A 19194-nucleotide genomic window follows, 5' to 3' on the forward strand; every position below is an offset into this window, starting at 1 on the left:
GAAGTACCCTTTCCTGTGTCTCTCAGGACCAGCTCTACCTCACAGTCGTACCTGGAGACCCTCGTGTCCCTAATAACCACATTCAGATGTCTCCATGGCGTCTCAGATCTTAACCTAGGACTCGTGCCCTTTCCCCCCCAAATCTGGTCTCCCTTCAGTGTCCTCAGTGAGAGGCACTGCCATTCAGATAGACAGCTGCACGAGGCAGGAAAGAGAGCAGTCGTCCTTGATGCCTCTCTCCTTTTCTCGTTCTTTGAATTCAGGAATACCTAAAAGGGGGTATCTCGAAATGGCCAGTATTTGAAGCACACAGTCAACTTTATCATTTCACTAATAGAGCTAAACTTTATTTCCATGTTTATTACATGTTCACCTTTGATGTTGTATACATATTAGAATTAACATACAACTTGGGAGAAAAGCTGGACATTCTCCACTGAATGGGTTAAAAAGGAATGTGAAACTACAAAATCCTGGTTGAAGTGTTGAATTCTAAATTATGGCAAACAGAACAATAATTACCTTGCCATTTTTCTCTTTCTAGTTCTCCAAGATGAATTTCATTATAAAATATTTTCATAACAATTTATTTAAAGGAAGGAAATAAGGGCTAATCATTAAAACCATTTGACTTGAAGTATAGCGTACAAATAAAGAGTCTTAACGCAGAACTCCTATCTTCTATTTAAAATACAAATACTTCATGATATTATGAATTGAGAGGGATTAACTGACGTCAACTGCAAATCTAATGACTTAAGCAAACCCATACATGCCATTTGCTTTTGTCTGGAAGATTTAGGCTGATTTAAAGGTGATACACAGCAGAATTCTATTTGATAACTATGTCAACCATTTGCTACTGAGAATGGGGATGGCCAGATATTAAGTGCTTAGTCATAGAAATTCAGATGAATCAGTTCCAAGTGGCTAATTAATCATTCCCCCCCCTCCAATCTATGGCCATGTTACTAACGTACAGAGTTTAGCATTCACTGAAAGTTTTAAAATAAAACTCCTCTAGCTACTCTGAAACTGCTGAGATTCACAGTACACAAAGAGTATTGTCTCTAGTATAATTCCGATGTTTAAACAAAATCAAAATTACTGGTGGTTATCAAAGTTGTTATTTGGTAATAAATATGGTTTTTTAATTCTCTATAAGCCCCTTAGCACATTTTGTGAAGAAAGCTGTGTTTTTAATACTAATTTTTACTTAGATACATTTAAAAGAATCGGCTTAAAATTATTTTCCACTAGGAATTACAGGATGAAAACTCTTAATAAAAGTGAATAATGCTTATTATTCTCAATAAACAAGTGTTCAGAATCATCTGCAAAAACCATGTTCTTTTTAATGATGTTTTTAAGAGACATTATTCTACTGATAAATACCTTTCTCATGTAACTGTTTAGGACAGATGATTTATGGCTTTTTAATTTTTAGTTTCACATTTAATGTCATGTTGTTAAAGCTTTCAAAATCAGTCTTCCAAGATCAGATTCTTAAATAAGAACAGAAAGGACAAAAGAGAGACAAACTCCTTATCAACATAGCTTCCTCCCTTCCCTGGAAATCAACATTTCTCTTAAACTTCAAGGCACACACTCCTTTTCTTAGACGCCAGGAGTCGACAGACTTTTTCTGCAAAGGGCTAGATAATTAAACTTCTCACGCTTTGTGGGTCATATGGTCACTAACTACTCGATTTCTGCACTTCCTGAGAAAGCAGTCATAGACAATAGGTATTTACAAAAAGGAGAGCAGTCTGAACTTGGCCTGTGGGCCACAGCTGGCCAACTCCTGCCTTAGAACAGATGATGTAAATAGAAAAGAATCATTAAAACTGGTCTCTAGTCAGATGTGATCACTAACTCAGAATCTAGCAGTGAATCACTCTAGAACATTTTGATGTTGAACACAGTGAATGTAGCCAACTTACTACTCTTGGTTAAGATTCTTCTATTCAAACTCATGTCACCATGCTTTAATTTATCCTCATTTAAGAACTTGCTTGAGCATTATTTATTGAGGGATTCAGTTTAAAATTAATAAATGATGTCCATACAATTTAATATCCAATTTAATTTTTAAAAAACTTAATGAAAATATAACAGAATCAAAACATTTAAAATAAGTACACTCACTACCCATTCCAGTAATTCATTTAAGTCATATCAACTATAGAATAGGAAAAATAAATTCAGAAGTGTAATTACTTTAAAATACACTACTTCCACTTTTGTTAATATTTTACATTTATGTATATATTCTATAGTGGAAGCAGAAATTCTCTCTAAAAACATCTCCTTAAAATCTTGAGGTGCATGTTAGAGCCACAGGCAATATCTGACATATAAAATTGCAGTACAGGCCTTCAAATTTGGCATTTCACTGGTACAATACAATGACCAACGTATATAATCACTGTACAGTGCCTAGACATTCCAGTAAGAACCATTATTTTCTTTAATGTAGAATGATTAATACATATTCTACAAGGGGCAGTGAGGTTAGTAATTCTATAGGGTATGTCCCGACATAATTTTCAAATTGTACAATAACACAAACAACTCTGTTAAGGCCATGTTTTATTTGCTGATTAATGGACAAAAGGCAATGTAATTTATTTTCAAGTATTTTCTTGAAAGTCTGTGCTCATAAAAATCATGAAAAGTTGGAAAGACTGTTAAATCACTGAAACTTTAAATATATCTTACACAATCTTGTTTGTACAAAAATACAAGTTAAATATAAACATAAAGCAATCAATGATTTTATGCAAATCTGTTTTATGTGATCTTCAGTTATATATAAAAGTTTCTGGGTTCTGTTATTTGTGAAAAGATCAATACCAGATTGAATTACTATCTATTGGCAAAGGGCCCTAAAAAGCTTACTTTAGCATTAATCTTTTACATGGTTAAGTGCATTTCCTAATTTGAGATCACCTAAACACGGAAAAAAAAAAAAAATTAAAGGGCAGTATGTCCATAAACCAACAAATAATTTGGCTGCAATGTATCATAAAACACAAAGAAACCCCCACACATCTGTACAATAAACATTATATACTCACACGCAGGTGCCTACGTGCGTGCATGCACGTACACACACACACACGCAGGCAAGCACACACACCCACTCATAAAGCCTAATGAGGTGCTACTTCCAGTTTGATATTCAGCTCTGCATTTTTTCTTATTTCATCAAACGAATAGTTTTTTGTCACCTTCCCATTCTTGAAGACAGTATGGAGAAGATCCTGTACAAACATAATAATACTAAAATGTAATGGTTATATTAGACTATCAAGCAAAATATACTTCAGTAATGCTTTGATGAATCAGACTGACTAGTCAAATACAGAGATGTTTGATGGTGTTCAAATTATGAAATAACTTTATACACAATGCTGGTGGAGCAGGCAGAGAGCATGGCAATATCTAAAAGGGCTATGTAAAAATATTTAGCTTTAAAAGAAGCAATGATCTAAATATTCTTAAAAGTTTTCCTTGAAGGAGAAACAAAACAAAAAAAACCCCATTAGCTGATCCATCTCTATGTTTTCAGGTGGAAGATGCCTGCTGCCCAGAAGAGCCATGCTGTCGCTGATCATCATGACTGACAGTGAGCGAGGAGAGCCTGCCAGACCTTCCCTTGTTCCTAGACAACGGGCTCAACACTGATTAAACTTACCAACCCTGGAATTTAATAAATTTCCTAGTCACTGAGTTTTGGACTTAAACAAAAAAACCCCTAAAAAAACAAGAAACCAAACCATAAACAAAAGTAAGTATTGATTTCTTTGATGAATGCACAGTGACTGATTTAAAAACTGTGTATATTCCAGAAGTTACTGATACATGTAATCCATTTGATCTATGCAAGGGTAACAATCGAGAATTAAAACTAAATCCCCTTTTGGGTCTGGTAAAGCCACTTGGTCTCCCTAAGGAACTGTCTGCCTGCCTTTAGTTACTCTTTAAAACACCCATAGACATAATCTGTCATGCCTAAGTTTTCCATCAAGATTGAGGTATGTGACCTTTTCTTTCATAAAGTTAAGTACTATCAGAGAATGGTGGTTCCTACTCTTAAATCAAAATGGCATTTAGGATTATAATTGATTACTGCCTCAAACATTCTAGAGTACCATTTACATACTCTTAAAATCAGTGCCTTTTTAAAATCATAGTTAGGTCTGTGTCTAAAATGTCTCTAGTCCATCTGGAAACACTTCGTAGCTAAAAGAGTTAAGCGAAGGCTACCAAAGCCCTAAACAACAGGCTAGACCTAAAAGTTAGTTTAGGTTTGATTAAATACTCTTCATTAAAGACAGAAAAATATTTTGGCTCAAAATCTTTAAAGAATATCAAAGTAATATACTTTAAGCAGAATATCTGATATGGTATTAAGAATCCATAGTAATAAATTAATGTTTGGTATAAACTTTTTTTTGGTATTAACTTCTTTCTGATAATATGAATGTTCATGAGTAGTTGCCCTCTAAAAGTGAGTTTTTTCAATCCAGTGGCTTAAATAAATTTTGTAACTTCTGAGTTCACGAATGTAAGTGTACTTTTGCATGTTAAAGACCGTTAGATCATATGGACCACTTCAGCACACTAGAAATTTTTCCAGTTTGGTTGATTTGAATCCAAAAACTTGGTTAAGTCTAGGTTTCACCAATTATTATTATGTCATCAGAATCCAGTCCTGGCCTTTTCATATCTTACACTAACATAACATAATTTGCTTTTTTTTTAAGCCCAGAATTGCTGTGAGAATCATATGAGACTAAAGAAAACTATCTCGACTGGATTCTGTTAAGTTAAAAAAAATACAGTTATCTTTAAGAACATCTCAGAATTTGGATAGCCCTTCCTTTATTAAAATTACCAAAGTTTTACTCTAACATCAATAGCTTCCTTTAAGTATTCTTGGCTACTCCTCTTCAGAAATTATTTGCTGCTAAATTGGCAGTAAGAGTAAGATCAAATACACAAAAGCTTGTTGAAGCTCATCAATCACTACCCTGCGGGTCACTATGTGGAAGAACTTTTACTTTGTTTTTTTTAATGTTAGAAAGTTTTTCACTCCATTGTATGCACAGTCTCACTTAAGATCTAGCCCCGTCTTGCTTTTCATCTTATTTTGGTAGGCTAGGTCAGCATTTGTACACTTTTTACAACAAAAGTACTTCGTCCTTCAAGAAAAAATTTGTTTTGAAAATAATTAAAAAATACAACGTAAGAGCCCCCTTTCTTAATTTGGAAAGCTAACCTATTTAAAAAAAAAAAAAAGATCAGCATAGATAACATACATGACCATATTCCTCAAGGTCTCCTTTTCCTTCCTCAAGTGTAACAAAATTCCCTGCTGGTGTCCTATGTAAAGATAATCGACCCTTTTTGGATCTTTTGTTGGGATCAGCAACTGGGTCCTTGAAGACATTAATCTGGAAGAAAGAGAAATAAGACTAATCAGGAATGTGGACTCAATTCCCATTAAAGAAAAAAGTTTATACGTAATTTATACATAAACTTTAGGTACTTTATAGGTATAACTAAACGAATCCACATCTGGCTTTTAGAAGCAGAACTCTAGCCTGTGTTGGAGGACAGAGTCCTCCGTTATGTAAAGTATGAACAAAATCCAAGTACTGAATATCCTTTCTTACCACTGTAGATAACTACTACTCTAGTTGTAGGACGTCACTGAAGTTAACATGTAACCCTTAAGGGATCTTTTATATTTTGAATTGCCTTTAACTGATTCAAGTTATAGCACATGCATGCTACCGAAAAAAAAAAATCTATGTCAAATGTATTATAGAATCTGTGGCAAGGGAACTGGAATTTTTACTAAGGTAAAGGCTTCCATTCATTCCATTACTTGATAACCTCTCCTTTTGTTACTTTTTACTCTATTCCTTGTTATTGTGAAAAGCAAAGAAGACCTAGAGAACCTGAAGAGAACAGAAGGTTTGTTTAAAGATCAGAAGGTAGGAGGCCAACAAAATAGAAGCAAGTAGTGAATCAACCCCAGAACTTTCCAAAGACAGACAGAAATGAAGTAAAGCAGGGAACCAACCCAGGTGTTCTGAGGAGTTCCTAGTCTCCCCCACTCCCACCTTTGGATCCACAGATTCTCAAAAGTCTATGAAGGGTCAGGGCAATTGCTGTTCAGCTGCCTGAAACAGGTTGGGTTCCCCTGTTTTAAGGCTATTAGAACGGGATTCTGGCATCACAACTCCAACCTCATGCTGCACCTTCCTAAAACACTGACAGTGCTGACATACTTAGCTTTAGTATGTGATGGCGAGGTTAGCTGGCATTCCCACTCGAAATGGTCAGCTCTTTGACTCAAAGGTAGAATACTGAAGCAGTGGGAAATGACTGGCCTGTATCATCTCTTAAATCTTATTCTTCCTCCTCTCTCCAAGTCATGTTATTTTTTACCTAATGTCTCTTTTCTTTGTTTTGAGTCAAGGTCAGTGGTACATGTAAACATACTATGAGTTTAGGACCATATCCTTCGGTAGAATGCAGTTATTCAATGCAACAGTCAGACATAGAAGTTAACACAGGAGTAAAAGTTGAAGGACATACCCCAAGGCCATTGGTTACAACATAACTACACTTGAAAGAACAATTCAAGAGATCTCTTGTCAACTTCTGTAGCAAAGCTCCACCAGAACCGAAGGCAATGTTTTCAATACTCCATTTTTTTTGCTTCATGCCTTCTACAACCTAGAGGATTAAAAAACAAAAACTAAGTAATCTGATAGAGGAAGGTTATTTTTGCTGAGTCATACTGATGAATAAAAACATCCTAGAGCCATTTTATAACACCATACATGGTGAGGTAAGAGTAAGGCCTACAGAGTTATATTCCACATTTCCTCTTTTAAAAGACCTACCCACCTCAAAAAGGTATAACTGTGAAAGGAGGGGATTTCATTCCAAGCTCCTGCATGTGTGGTGTTGCCATTCTGACTGTGGTTAGGGTTGGGGGAATGAAAGAAATGAGGGAATGAGAAACAACTGGTGATAAAACATTTAAGGTTTCGTGTCTACCACAGGAATATAATGTATAATACATAGGATAGACAAAATATGTGTTAATTGACTGTTTATGTTATTGGTGAGGTTTCTGGTTAATAGCAGGCTATCTGGAGTTAAGTTTTGGGGGAGTCAAGAGTTATATATGAATTTCTGACTGTGCTGGGTGGAGGGAGTATAATAATGCAACTCCTGCATTATTCAAGAATCAACTGTGTTTATAAATTTTAAGCAATTAACAGAAAAGACATACGATCATAAACATTTATGAAAAGAATCACAGCTGTACTTAAATTATTAATGTGCTATTTATCAAACTGATAAGGAACTTAATTCTAAGGATTGCTTTATTGGAACTTTAATATAAAATACATACCTCTTGTAAGGTATTAATATCTACTCCGTCCCCTTGAATAATTCTAAGATAAGGTGGCAGCAACTTGTAGCCCTTTGAGTTCTCAGTAACAGGGAACTTCTTACCCAAAATATCCAAAACCTGTAGGGGAAAATACACACCCAACACAAAATAACTACAACTGAAAAAAAAATGTGTAAAAGCTTTCCACAGTTAAAAAAATGACTTTGCTAGACAATCTTGAGAATATAAAAATTGATCAAATTACTTAAAACGTTTTACAACACTATGTACAAGCCTTCTAAAATTTAGTCTCAATTCCTTTTGATTATATTAGAAACAGGCATGCTATTTTTCTCTCATGTCAATTTATACTGTAAAGTTGCTCAAAATACAAGTTTTCTCCTTCCCATCTTTCAAATTATACAGATTCAAGAAAAAAACCTTATAAGTGAGCAGAGTGGCCCAGTGAAAGCATGCGGGCCCATAACCCAGAGATCAATGAATCAAAAACAGTAAATATCGTATTTTTAGTAGGTATATAAAACATCATTTGACAAACCTATAATTATGATTTGGATTTATTCTGCCTATGCCCAACAGTTTGTTTGGCTTACTTATTTTTTTAGATTTATTTACTTGAGAGAGAGAGAGAGCAAGCAGGAGGGGCAGAGGGAGAGAGAGAGAATCTTAAAGTGCGAAGCCTGATGCGGGGCTCCATACCACGTCCCTGAGATCATGACCTGAGCAGAAATCAAGAGCTGGACGCTTAACCAACCGTGCCAGCCAGGTTCCCCTGTTTGGCTTATTTTGTCTGATAGAACCCAAATATGAATTACAAACCTCAAAGAAATTATGATATGCAAAGCTGGAAATGAATCATATATAACCCAAGTTTCTCTGGAGTTCTCATTTAAAGGTGACACCCATTTTTTTAAAGACAAATTGCATATTATGCAAATCATCCCGCTCGTTCATTGCCTAAGTTTTAGAACAGCTGAAATTCCTGAACACTGATCTAAAATTTCTCAGAAAGCTTGGTCAGAGATATAAAAGACCTACCAGACATATATTTACCCCCAATCACTCCCTTTTCCTAAATAAAGATTTTACCAATGAGAAAATTACATATTGATGACTTGGTTTATTCTTAACTAGGTCAGTACATTTTTATTAGGTAACAGGGAAAACATGAAACCTGTTAAGTTTGCTAAAACCAAATTTATTAGTATTTCAGACTAAGACCTTCAAAATGGCCTATTATTGAATGGAACAGGAAAAGACTTCCTTGGTTCTATATCCCCCTTTCTCAAGGGTAAGTAATTTATCATCTAATCATTAGCTGGGAAAGTGTGGTAAAGTGGAAAGGCAGGAGCCAGAAAATCTATGTTGGGTATTTGGCATATTTTACATGTTGTGTGACCTTTAGCAAGTTATTTTAACCTCTCTAAGCCTGTTGCTTTGTCTATAAAACAGATGGTAATATTTATCATAGGGTTTTCATAGAGATTAAATGACACAGCTTAAGTAAAGCACCTAACACAGTATTTTTCTAGTGGTAGGCATCAAATAACCTGCTCTTACTACTGATTTTCAAAGAAGGCAAACCAAGTCCTGAACGCTAAAACAAAACAAAACAAAACAAAAAAAACAAAACAGCAATGCTCTACATTGAAGATCAACAGTATCTCCAAAGAATCACTATCTAAGAAGTATTTTCGAATTCTTTTTAATTCCACGTCACCTTGCGTGTATTTCTTTTGCACTAAAAACTTCAAAGGTATAGCAATGACTTGTGGTAAAGAAAACAAACCACAAACCTGGTAACCAAATCACAGGATTAATGTTACTAATTAATTTTCAAGGTAAGTAGAAAATATCTGTTCAATGTTATTATCTATTTGACAACGTATAAATAACCCAGAACTTTGTATCCTTGGACAAATTTATTACGCCCCTGGGCTACAATTCTAAAATAGATAGTTCTGAAAAGGCATGTGCACAAATGAAATTAAAATAGTACTGATATAGCTCATCTACAGGCATTTTAATAATCAAGTTATGTGTTAAAATTTACCTTTAATACAGTGTCCAGAGGATTTCCAGAATCAGGTCTGATTATCAGCGGTGCCTCTCTACTTCTTGACACTATTAGATGTCTTAGGTCTTCACCCCATATTTTTTCACACGCGTTGTAAATGTCATAGCTATCGCTGACCACAGATACAGGCACTGATGAAAATTGTGTTACTATATGTTCAAAAGCATCTTTTTCACGGTCTTTCCCCCAAGCTGTTATGGTACTAGAAAACAAAATGAAAACAGAGATTTACTTAGGCAGACACATCTATTGCTGAATCATCTCTCATGTACCATACTTACACCATCAACAGCGCAAAGGTGAGTGATTTAGCTTAATGAATACACATCATAAGGTTCACTGACTATTTGGGCCACGACACCCCCTGGCTGAAAATAACTATAGTTATTTTAACTCTTAAAGTCATAGTCACCCAATTTTTTTTGTATTCCTGAACCTACTCATTTTAAATCAGTTCACTAGGGGCGCCTGGCTGGCTCAGGCAGTAGAGCATGTGACTCTTGATCCCAGGGTTGTGAGTTCGAGCCCCATGTTGGTGTAGTTTACTTAAAAAAATCAAATCAAATCAGTTAACTAAAAAAAGCACCTGCTGAATGCACTCTGTACATTATGGCAAGATGTCAGAAAGAATGAACACATATTCCTATTTTGCTAGGCAATGCAAGCACTTGGCTCCCTTCTGTGAATTTTCAAAACCATATACCAATAATAGCAGGGACATATATTTGTCTTTTTGAACTTTAAAAATCTTATACTTAAAGGCAATTACTTAGGCAATTATTTGTACTGTACTATATATACATATAGTCAACTAACCCTTTACTGGTTATATTTTCAAATGGCCAATAAGAGGCAGTCATTTATTTCATCTATAGAGTATCCACGACTAATTAATGCATGCCCAGGGACTGTAAGGATTTTAATACTTAGTTTGGGCAAAACATAATTAAGATGGGAAATAAAATGTGAGAGTATGTATTAGGCAAAAACTGCTATAGTGATTTTTAAAATGTCCTCAATAATGATTCTTCTTATTGAATAGATTAATAATATGTAACAAGTACTTCTTGGCTAATAAATAGAAGTCAAACAATTTAATAATGAATTTGAAAACTGTTACCAATTCCTCATGCCAAGCAATTTTCCTTCTCCCTAATTTTCCAGTCTTCATCTCTACCACTTCCGTTTTTCTAATAAAATAATGGGAAGACAACCCATTCATTTATTGTCTAACCCATGTAGGTACAAGTTTATCTCAAAACTATTTAAAGATTTTATGTATTTGACAGCGAGAGAGGGAACACAAGCAGGGGGAGTGGGAGAGGGAGAAGCAGGCTTCCCGCGGAGCAGGGAACCCGATGGAGGGCTTGATCCCAGGACACCCGGATCATGACCTGAGCTGAAGGCAGACGCTTAACAACTGAGCCCCCCAAGCGCCCCTCAAAACTGTTTAAAGAGTCATACTAATCTATGATTGAAACTGTCATTTCGTTACGGGTTTTGTTTCTTCCCGCTAAAGGACTGGAGTAAACTATTTTCCCATGCTGTCAATGATATGCTGGTGCTAACACAGCATGGACACTTCAGGGTTATAAAGACTTAGCTATCCAGAGACTCCTTTTATCTGAAATGGAGAGACAGCATGTCTAGTCCCATACAACTCATTCTGGAGTGAACGCTCTTCCTAACAAGTTCAGAGGCTGCCAGTAGCTCCGAAGCCAGCTCCCTACTTCAGACCAGCATCTGCAGGCTAAAGGGAAAATTAAGACATGGATGAAGAGCAGCCCCTTCTTCCCATCAAGAACCACTACTGTCCTCTTTATAAGGATGGAGAGAATTGAGCTCAAAGAATACCAACACTAGAGAGCTTTGCAATGTAAGCATGAACTCACAGGTAAAGCTCGTCACCTACACAGGGATGTTTTCCCAGCGCTGGATCAATACAGCCACCTAATTCTGCTCTTTGTATCACCGACCACACTTCATTGTTCATTTTTAGTCTTTTACTTGTTTTCTCTTTGGTACTTGAACTTCCCTGAAGCTTTCTTTCTCATGACTTCAGTGACCTCTCCCCCATTTTTATTTATTTTTTTCCGATTTCTGTGGTTCCTCTTTAGTCTCCCTCAGAGGCTGTGTTCTTCTTCAGTCTAACCATAGGCTCTGACCCAGTGCATGCCTTCCTCCATCCACCTCCCTTTGTGAAAAACACTCAAAATCCCCTTGTGGTAAGGGTTTCCAAAATCTATACCTTAGAGTCCAGGTTTTTCTTCTGGTCTTGTCAGGTAGGAAGATGATTATCTTTATTATATCGATCACTGTGGAGACATTTCCTACAGCACCCTCTACATAATCCAATTGTAACACCTATTCTTCTGATAATAGTGTTAGGTATATGGAGCTCATAAATATTTGTTCAATGAATTCTACTAATGCCATATTCCAATTTCCAGCATCAAATCAAATCATCTTCCAAAGTTTGAAGGAAAGATTATATAATAGCATGTTTTTTTTTTCCTCCTCAATGTTCTATTGATTTATTTTTGTTTTACTTATATAGTTTAACAAGGCAGTTTTACATAAGCTCAAAAAAGTTAGCATTTTCTTAACCACATGATGTACAATTTTAAATTGGGTTCCGCATTAAATAGACTAATACCTCTCTTAAATTTTTTGGTCAACCAAACTCCCCCCACATCTTTGGGTTCAGTGGGGTTTTTTAAAAAATGTGTTATTACTGGCTATAAGAAAGCATGGCTTTGCTTTTGCACATTCTCAGAAAAAGTAAATCAGGAATATGAAAACCATTATATGAATAGGGCAAAATAAGAATCTAAGTTTGTGAACTGGTAGTACATTGGGAAGAAAACAAACAGAAAAATCCTGTTAAAACAAATGATAACAGCATATGTTTAAGTCCAGATTTGTATATTCCTTAAAATATTTGTAACAATAATGGCAATGCTCTTTTAGAGTTCTCTTATCTTGAAGTTATTTAGATGTTAGCTCATTTATCCTTAATGACCTTCTGATGTTGGAGACCTGGACTTTTAGCTCCTCCTTTTGTTTGGCTGGATGGACAAACTGCTCAAGGCCACCTAGATTGTCAGCTGTAGGGTTCATCGGGTCACTCAGATTTCCCAGCTTTCAGTCCAAAGCTCCTTTCACTATACCATGCTATTGTTTAAAAGACTTTTCTATTTAAGAACATCTGAAATATTGTTATATATTAGAGTCAAATTTACAAGTGTAGCAAGCATTGAGACTTTAAAATGGATTTCACTCTGTTTTAACAAGAAAACACTAAGAAAATATATCTTTATTCTCAGATTTATAGTATCATACTCGTGATGTTACTACTATGAAAACAAAACCATCAGTGAAGAGTCTAATATATGGATACTACTTACTTTTTTTTTTAAGATTTATTTACTTATTAGAGAGCATGAATGGGGGGAGGAGCACAGGGAGAGGGACAAGCAGACTTCCTGCTGAGCGTGGAACCTGACGCAGGGCTCCATCCCAGGACCCTGAGATCATAACCTGAGCCAAAATGAAGAGCCCGCTGCTCAACGCACTGAGCCATCCAGGTGCCCGCAGATACTATTTAAGTTTTTAGAAGATGGACATACATCTAAGTCCAAAATAAAAATACTGTAATGCTAGAACCTTCATCTGTTGATGACATGTCTTGACTGTGAGAGTATTCAACAGGGCCCTACTGATACAGCAATGCCCATGAATGTTTGCGGAATCTACCCTCTACCAGCCCCAACCTAATCATCAAGTTTTAGCAATTTCATCTCCCAAGCCACTGCTCATGTTTAGCCACTTCTTTCCATTCACTGACCCACTGGGTTCTGCATCTTGTCATCTCTCCAAACTGTTGCAACAGCTTCCTATTCAGCCTCCTAACTTCTTGTTTCTGTCAATTTATAGGATATCCTGCTATCAAAACAATCTTCCTAAAATATTTCTCTGATGACAAAGCTCCTTATGCTCAAAATGTCAATGCTCACTCTCATTTGAAAAAGTAATTAGATTAACCTAGCATGATGTGCAGTTAACATTCAGTGTCAAATGAATTTGAGGGCCTTTACTAACCTGTCTTGGGTCTACCCCTACGTTCCCAACAAAATCTCTATCATGTTTCAGCCTGTATCCCCTAAACAAACACATTCACTCTCCTCTTTCACTCCTGCTCTCTCAGGACAATGCTTGACCTGTGGTAGGCATGCAATAAAGATTATGTCTGCCATTAAATTTTGCTATTTATTCAAGAAGTGATGATTTCACATAACCATCTCTACAAAAAGCTTTCTTGATCCTGCCAGTGAGGTAACATCTTTCCTTTCCTTCCCTTGTACCACTAGAGCACTTTAACTTCTTTAAAAGTACTTCATCAACAGAGCAGAATGTTGCTAGTTTATTATTTTTATACTGAAGACAGGGTCCATTTCTTGTATCTTTCTATCCCTTATAGCACCCAGTAGATTGCCTTGGATAAAACCTCAGCTTTATTCTAAAACTCACTGCTGGTTTTAGCACCCTGCGATATCCAGGTATGAGTAGAACTTAATAAACTTCCCCAAACTGATTACAGTAAATAATTTTGGTTATTAAGAACCAGAAACTATAAAAGCTGCACTGACTTTGAATGAAGTTAAATGCAGGAGCAGAGCAGCTGCACTCAAGATTGTAACTGCCTTCTCATTTAACTTGAGCTGGCTTAGCCGGAGCCGGTAAGGAAGCTTTCATCAAAGGGCCCTGCTCTTCTACAATAGAGGGTACTGGGTCCAGGTGACAACTTGCAGGGCATGCAGAAAGCAGGGAAGTGACCACGTTTTACAGGGAGTGCTCCTAGATTTAACAAAACATACCTGCATGTGGCAACAGAGCAGTTCTTAAAAGTTCTTAAAATGAAACTTACATGGCAATGAAAGTGCCAAAGAAAGCTCTTCAACAGTGTTTATTAGGATGGTTCCAAGTTCTCTCTCTGATACTAATCTTTAATACCTACTATAAATACTGAACTTGTATTGCTTACATTTGTGAAGATTTACTGTAGTTCCTGGCTTGTAATTAAGCAAAACATCACTGAATCACCAATACAAGAGTGAAAAAAGTCATTTTAGAAAACAAATGTTTAGATAATAGGAGGATGAAAACAGAATTGTACCTGTGTTCTGCTGCTGGAATAGAATAGCCTGGAACAGGATCTTTCGTTCCATAGTATTTTTTAACAAAAACAATTCCTGCTACTGTATCTGTTCCTTTGAAGTTAACCAAATGAGCAGACGCTCCTATGCCAGCAGTCTGGAAAATAAACCACAAACCAAAATCCAACAAAAGAAAAAGACCCATGCTTTGAGGTATAAAGTGTATCTCTCAAAGGAATTGTCTTCAACTATTCTTTTTATTTTTTTAAAGATTTTATTTATTTGACAGAGACACGAGAGAGGGAACAAAAGCAGGGGGAGTGGGAGAAGGAGAAGCAGGCTGCCCGCGGAGCAGGGAGCCCGATGCGGGGCTCGATCCCAGGACCCCGGGATCATTGACCTGAGCCGAAGGCAGACACTCAACGACTGAGCCACCCAGGCGCCCCGTCTTCAGCTATTCTTGGAGAGATATTTAACTATTATCAGAGATAACAGGTCGTATGACAAAGATCCAGTTTTCCTAAATATTTAAGGAGTCAACTGTTACCTCCTGCAAGAGACCTACTGAATAGTGACCCACCCCCATTTCCCACCAGCCTCTTTTCCCTTACTCTGCCTTGTACCTTTTTGTAGAACATTATCTGACACCTGCTAAATTTATTATAATATATAACATTATATGTCTGTCCATCCATCCAATATATAAAGGATAGGGACATTTGCCATGTACTCTGAACAGAGGCTAACACAGAGTAGGTACTTAATATATATATTGACTGAATGTCTGGAATTTTACAATGTAGCCTATTCAGAACCAAGATCAGTATCAGTAACCCCCCAAATTTATAATGGTAATCTAACCAACAAACCACATTCTATTAAATGAAGTTCATTTCAGTTTCTTACCTCTTGGGAAGAAACTCCTCTGTAGCCAAAATCATGTAACTTGTATTCCAGACCATCTAAGTTACCAGATGTCTCCAGCAAATATTTGGCCAATATTTTCTTCTGCTCTCTAGAATTTGTGGCCACTGTGATTGGATACCAGGACTGAACAAGAATAGTCTGTAGTGATAAAATTAGTCACAATTATTAGAATATAAACTATTGAGTTCTTTCTGAGGAAAATCCCTGCTTTCTCTGGAGGGACGTCCTAGACCTCCATCCGACCAGAAATACCAGTTAGACACGTGAACTGCATAGCAAGATGCCCACCTTGTGCATTCCAGATACAGTGAATCAGCAACACAAAGGATAAGCACAGCAGGACCTTCATAGTAGAGAACATGAAATTACCTAGTTTCTATCCAAAGCGCCAACGAAGCAAATAATATTTAGAAAGACTATGTGATAAAGGACCAGTTTTTTTTAAATTTTCAATCTGTCATGGACAAACAGTTTTATAAAATACACTCACACTTAGGTGTTGAGGCAATTACCATGAAAGTTTCTAAATAAGTGGTTATCCTCAATTTCTGTATTTAACATGGACCTGCATCAACTCGTTTATGGACCAGCATGGGAATACACTTTGAATAGTATGGGTATCATTTACTTCTCTACATAGTCTTGGATCTAATTTTTCCTTAGATCTATTGTGACTACCAGTAGGTTCTTTAGTTCGGAGATGCTTTCGCTTAGCACTAGAGAATTCTATTCACTGAGTTAGGCTTTACATCCTTGGCTTTTATCAAGTCATTTTAAGAAAGCTACATGAAACATTTCTGCATATGCTGTAAAACTGTGAGGTCACTGTCTATTTTATAATTCTTTTTAACAGCAAAAAGGTTTGGTTTTGCGTTTTGTTTGGAAGAGATGGTTACGTTTAGCCCAATGTGTTCATTCCTCAGCCCCTTTGTAAGTCTGAGACATCTTTGCAGAACGTTGGGCTCTTCTAAACATGTTCTGAAATCTGATTTGAGAACTAAGGTTTCTTCTAGCACCAATATTGATATTGATAAAGCAATTCAGTATTTTTAGTGGGTTTTAAAATTCAGTGTATGGTGAATAGCAAAGAATATTAGCAATAACTCTGAACATACACTGGGAAAGGTCATTGGAAGGAATACTATTTAGTGCTTTTTAAAGTGTTTTAAATCAAGGATTGCCTGAGCAACATCTTTGTAAGTAACAAGTTTGTTGGATTTGGTATCAGACTTCATTTACAAGGTAGTAAACTCGGGTTGGGGATTGATAAGATTAGGATAAACCTCCTCTTACCCTTGCAACAGAAACCCACAAAGGATGCAAAGTTACCATGAAGAAGCCTCTTCTGGAGACTTGGTATTTAGAGTAAACACAGTTTTTTATAAAACATAGGATCTATAATAGAAACCATAATAGGGATTGTGTCAGGCCATAAACTGTTGTGGCTTAGATAAAAATAGCTAGCAAGGACTGAAATTATTTAAGGTAATATATATTAATAAAATAGAAAGCAAATTTGATGGAAGTTCTGTTTCACGTTCTAAGCAAATAAAAACAAGGAACTACGTAATGTTTTTTCCCTTCAAAAGCGAACAGTCTCATGCTGGATTTTACATTTAGTCATTTTTAAATTAAAAATGGTATTTATTTGCTAACAAACTACTGCTCTAAGATGTCTATATTAACATTTTTAACTTCATGGTTTTTTAGTGAAATACACCACAATAATAATGATTATTACAACAGGCTTTTTTTCTTGTTATTGTTGTTTTTAAAGGCTAGTGTTTTTTTTTTTTTTTTCCACTTTCTTAAGATAAAAACATACATGAAGCAAGGTGAGTTGGGAATCAGACCTCTATGTCCATAAATATCTGCTTTATGGAAGTTCAATTAGACACAAGGGACAAGTACTTACTGACTAAACCCTCAATCAGAAAATTAAAAAAAAAGTGAAAAAGGCTACCCATAGATGATGATTTTCAAAATAAGATTTATCTATTTGGGATCTTTTGGCATTGAAGTTTTTGTAAAAGGATAGATGGATAACTCTTCTCTTGTGTTTTTGTAATATCATCCTCTTAAAATCTAGTATTTCCCAGTACAAAGCAGTAAACTATTTTAAGTCTTTATTTTGGGTAATTGGACCTTTTTTCTGGGCCTATTAGCCTACCCTAAGTTGATGTCCCATAAAGAGTCTAATTAAGAGAGTTTTAAATTTTCTGTCAACTTAGACAATGTATTTCAAACACATTCTTAGACCTCTTAATTCTTCTAAATTTTCCAGTCCTTATAAATAACCTCAAATGTATGATTTTATAATATAACAACAAATTAGTTTAACCAATAAACTACTAAGATAATGAATTAGTTCTAAGCACTGGGTAAACACCTCTCAGATAGTAGGGTGGTATTTCTGTAGTCACTTTCTAGGGTATTTCCTCTAGTAGAGAAAATCTAAATTAAGCCGTTGAGAAGCTAAGTAGATTATTAATGTTAAAACTATGAGCATATGAAAACAGGACTGCTTAGGTACAGATGAACGGAAAACAAAGAGCCTTGCAGTATAAACTCAGAGTCTCTAGTGTATCCTCCTTTTTGGGCTTAGAAATTAAACAAAAAGATCAGCAAGTCTTGAGTATTGTTTAGATGAGAAATATCAGGTGGTAAAGCGTAGGCTCTAAGCTGATTAGATAATGAAGAAAGCTGTTATTAAAAATCTGAACAAAATTCCTTTAGTATAATTAGAACAGAATATCCACAAAAAATCTTAAGTTACTAAAAATAAACCTGTGCTACTTTTCTCAGTTTTCTCTATGATAATATACACTTAGGATTGCAACAAACAAGATGGAGGCCAACAAAGCTTTAACAGTAATAGTTCTTAATAATTTCACTTAGATAAAGTCTCAGAACATTATATTTCACTGGAGGGAACCTTAAAGATTATTTAATCCAACTGTTACTTTATAAATGAGAAAACTGAGGCCTGGAAAGGTTTAGTAAATTGTAGGAGATTATACAGCTTTATTAGTAGCAATTTTAAAACTAGAATCCCAGTTGAATGGTTTTTACACCTTGAGTTGATGTTAAATAGTAATTAAAATAAAACAATTCACCTCAATCCAATTTGTAAGCCAGTAACACTCTGGATCTGTGTTTTCCACTGTGAAGAGAACATTTCCTCGAGGAATGACATAGCCCTCAGGAACAGCTTTTATTTCTATTGGAAGATGCCCATCATATTTCTGGTAACAGATAATAATGAATTTATTCATTCAACAGATGATATGTAGTTACTTATTTTAATAAGGTTCTTTATATTTTACAGAAGCTAATCTTACTGTCATAGAAACTGCAATTGTACATGTTACTGTATTGCTAGAATATCCTTATTCTCTTGAAATAAAATTAGCTAAAATGATTAACAGTTTAGGCACTGATATAATTTTTAAATTTTATGTTATCAGAGTACTTCTGCTAAGAACATTTCTCACTAGAAGATAATCTCAAAGTCATCTAAAGAAAAAAGTTGTTTTTTCCCATTTTTTCAAAAAAAGTTTATTCCAACATATTCCAAAAATATTCCA

At 35.6% G+C, this 19194-nt stretch overlaps 1 protein-coding gene across 1 annotated transcript in view; it reads right to left on the minus strand.

The window, feature by feature from the left end:
- Nucleotides 1-323: 323 nt before the first annotated feature.
- NAMPT (nicotinamide phosphoribosyltransferase) overlaps nucleotides 324-19194 on the minus strand; it is a 39740-nt gene continuing 20869 nt past the window's right edge. The window contains exons 5-12 of the mRNA XM_032402359.1: nucleotides 18724-18852; nucleotides 15587-15745; nucleotides 14701-14837; nucleotides 9501-9726; nucleotides 7445-7564; nucleotides 6616-6756; nucleotides 5328-5462; nucleotides 324-3266 (exon numbers count right to left, since the gene is read on the minus strand). Coding sequence (XP_032258250.1) covers nucleotides 3156-3266; nucleotides 5328-5462; nucleotides 6616-6756; nucleotides 7445-7564; nucleotides 9501-9726; nucleotides 14701-14837; nucleotides 15587-15745; nucleotides 18724-18852 — 1158 coding nt within the window. The 3' untranslated portion in view covers nucleotides 324-3155. The remainder of the gene's footprint in view (nucleotides 3267-5327; nucleotides 5463-6615; nucleotides 6757-7444; nucleotides 7565-9500; nucleotides 9727-14700; nucleotides 14838-15586; nucleotides 15746-18723; nucleotides 18853-19194) is intronic.

This window comes from Phoca vitulina, unplaced genomic scaffold, assembly GCF_004348235.1.
Source record: "Phoca vitulina isolate PV1807 unplaced genomic scaffold, GSC_HSeal_1.0 scaffold4, whole genome shotgun sequence".
Classification (NCBI taxonomy): domain Eukaryota; kingdom Metazoa; phylum Chordata; class Mammalia; order Carnivora; family Phocidae; genus Phoca; species Phoca vitulina.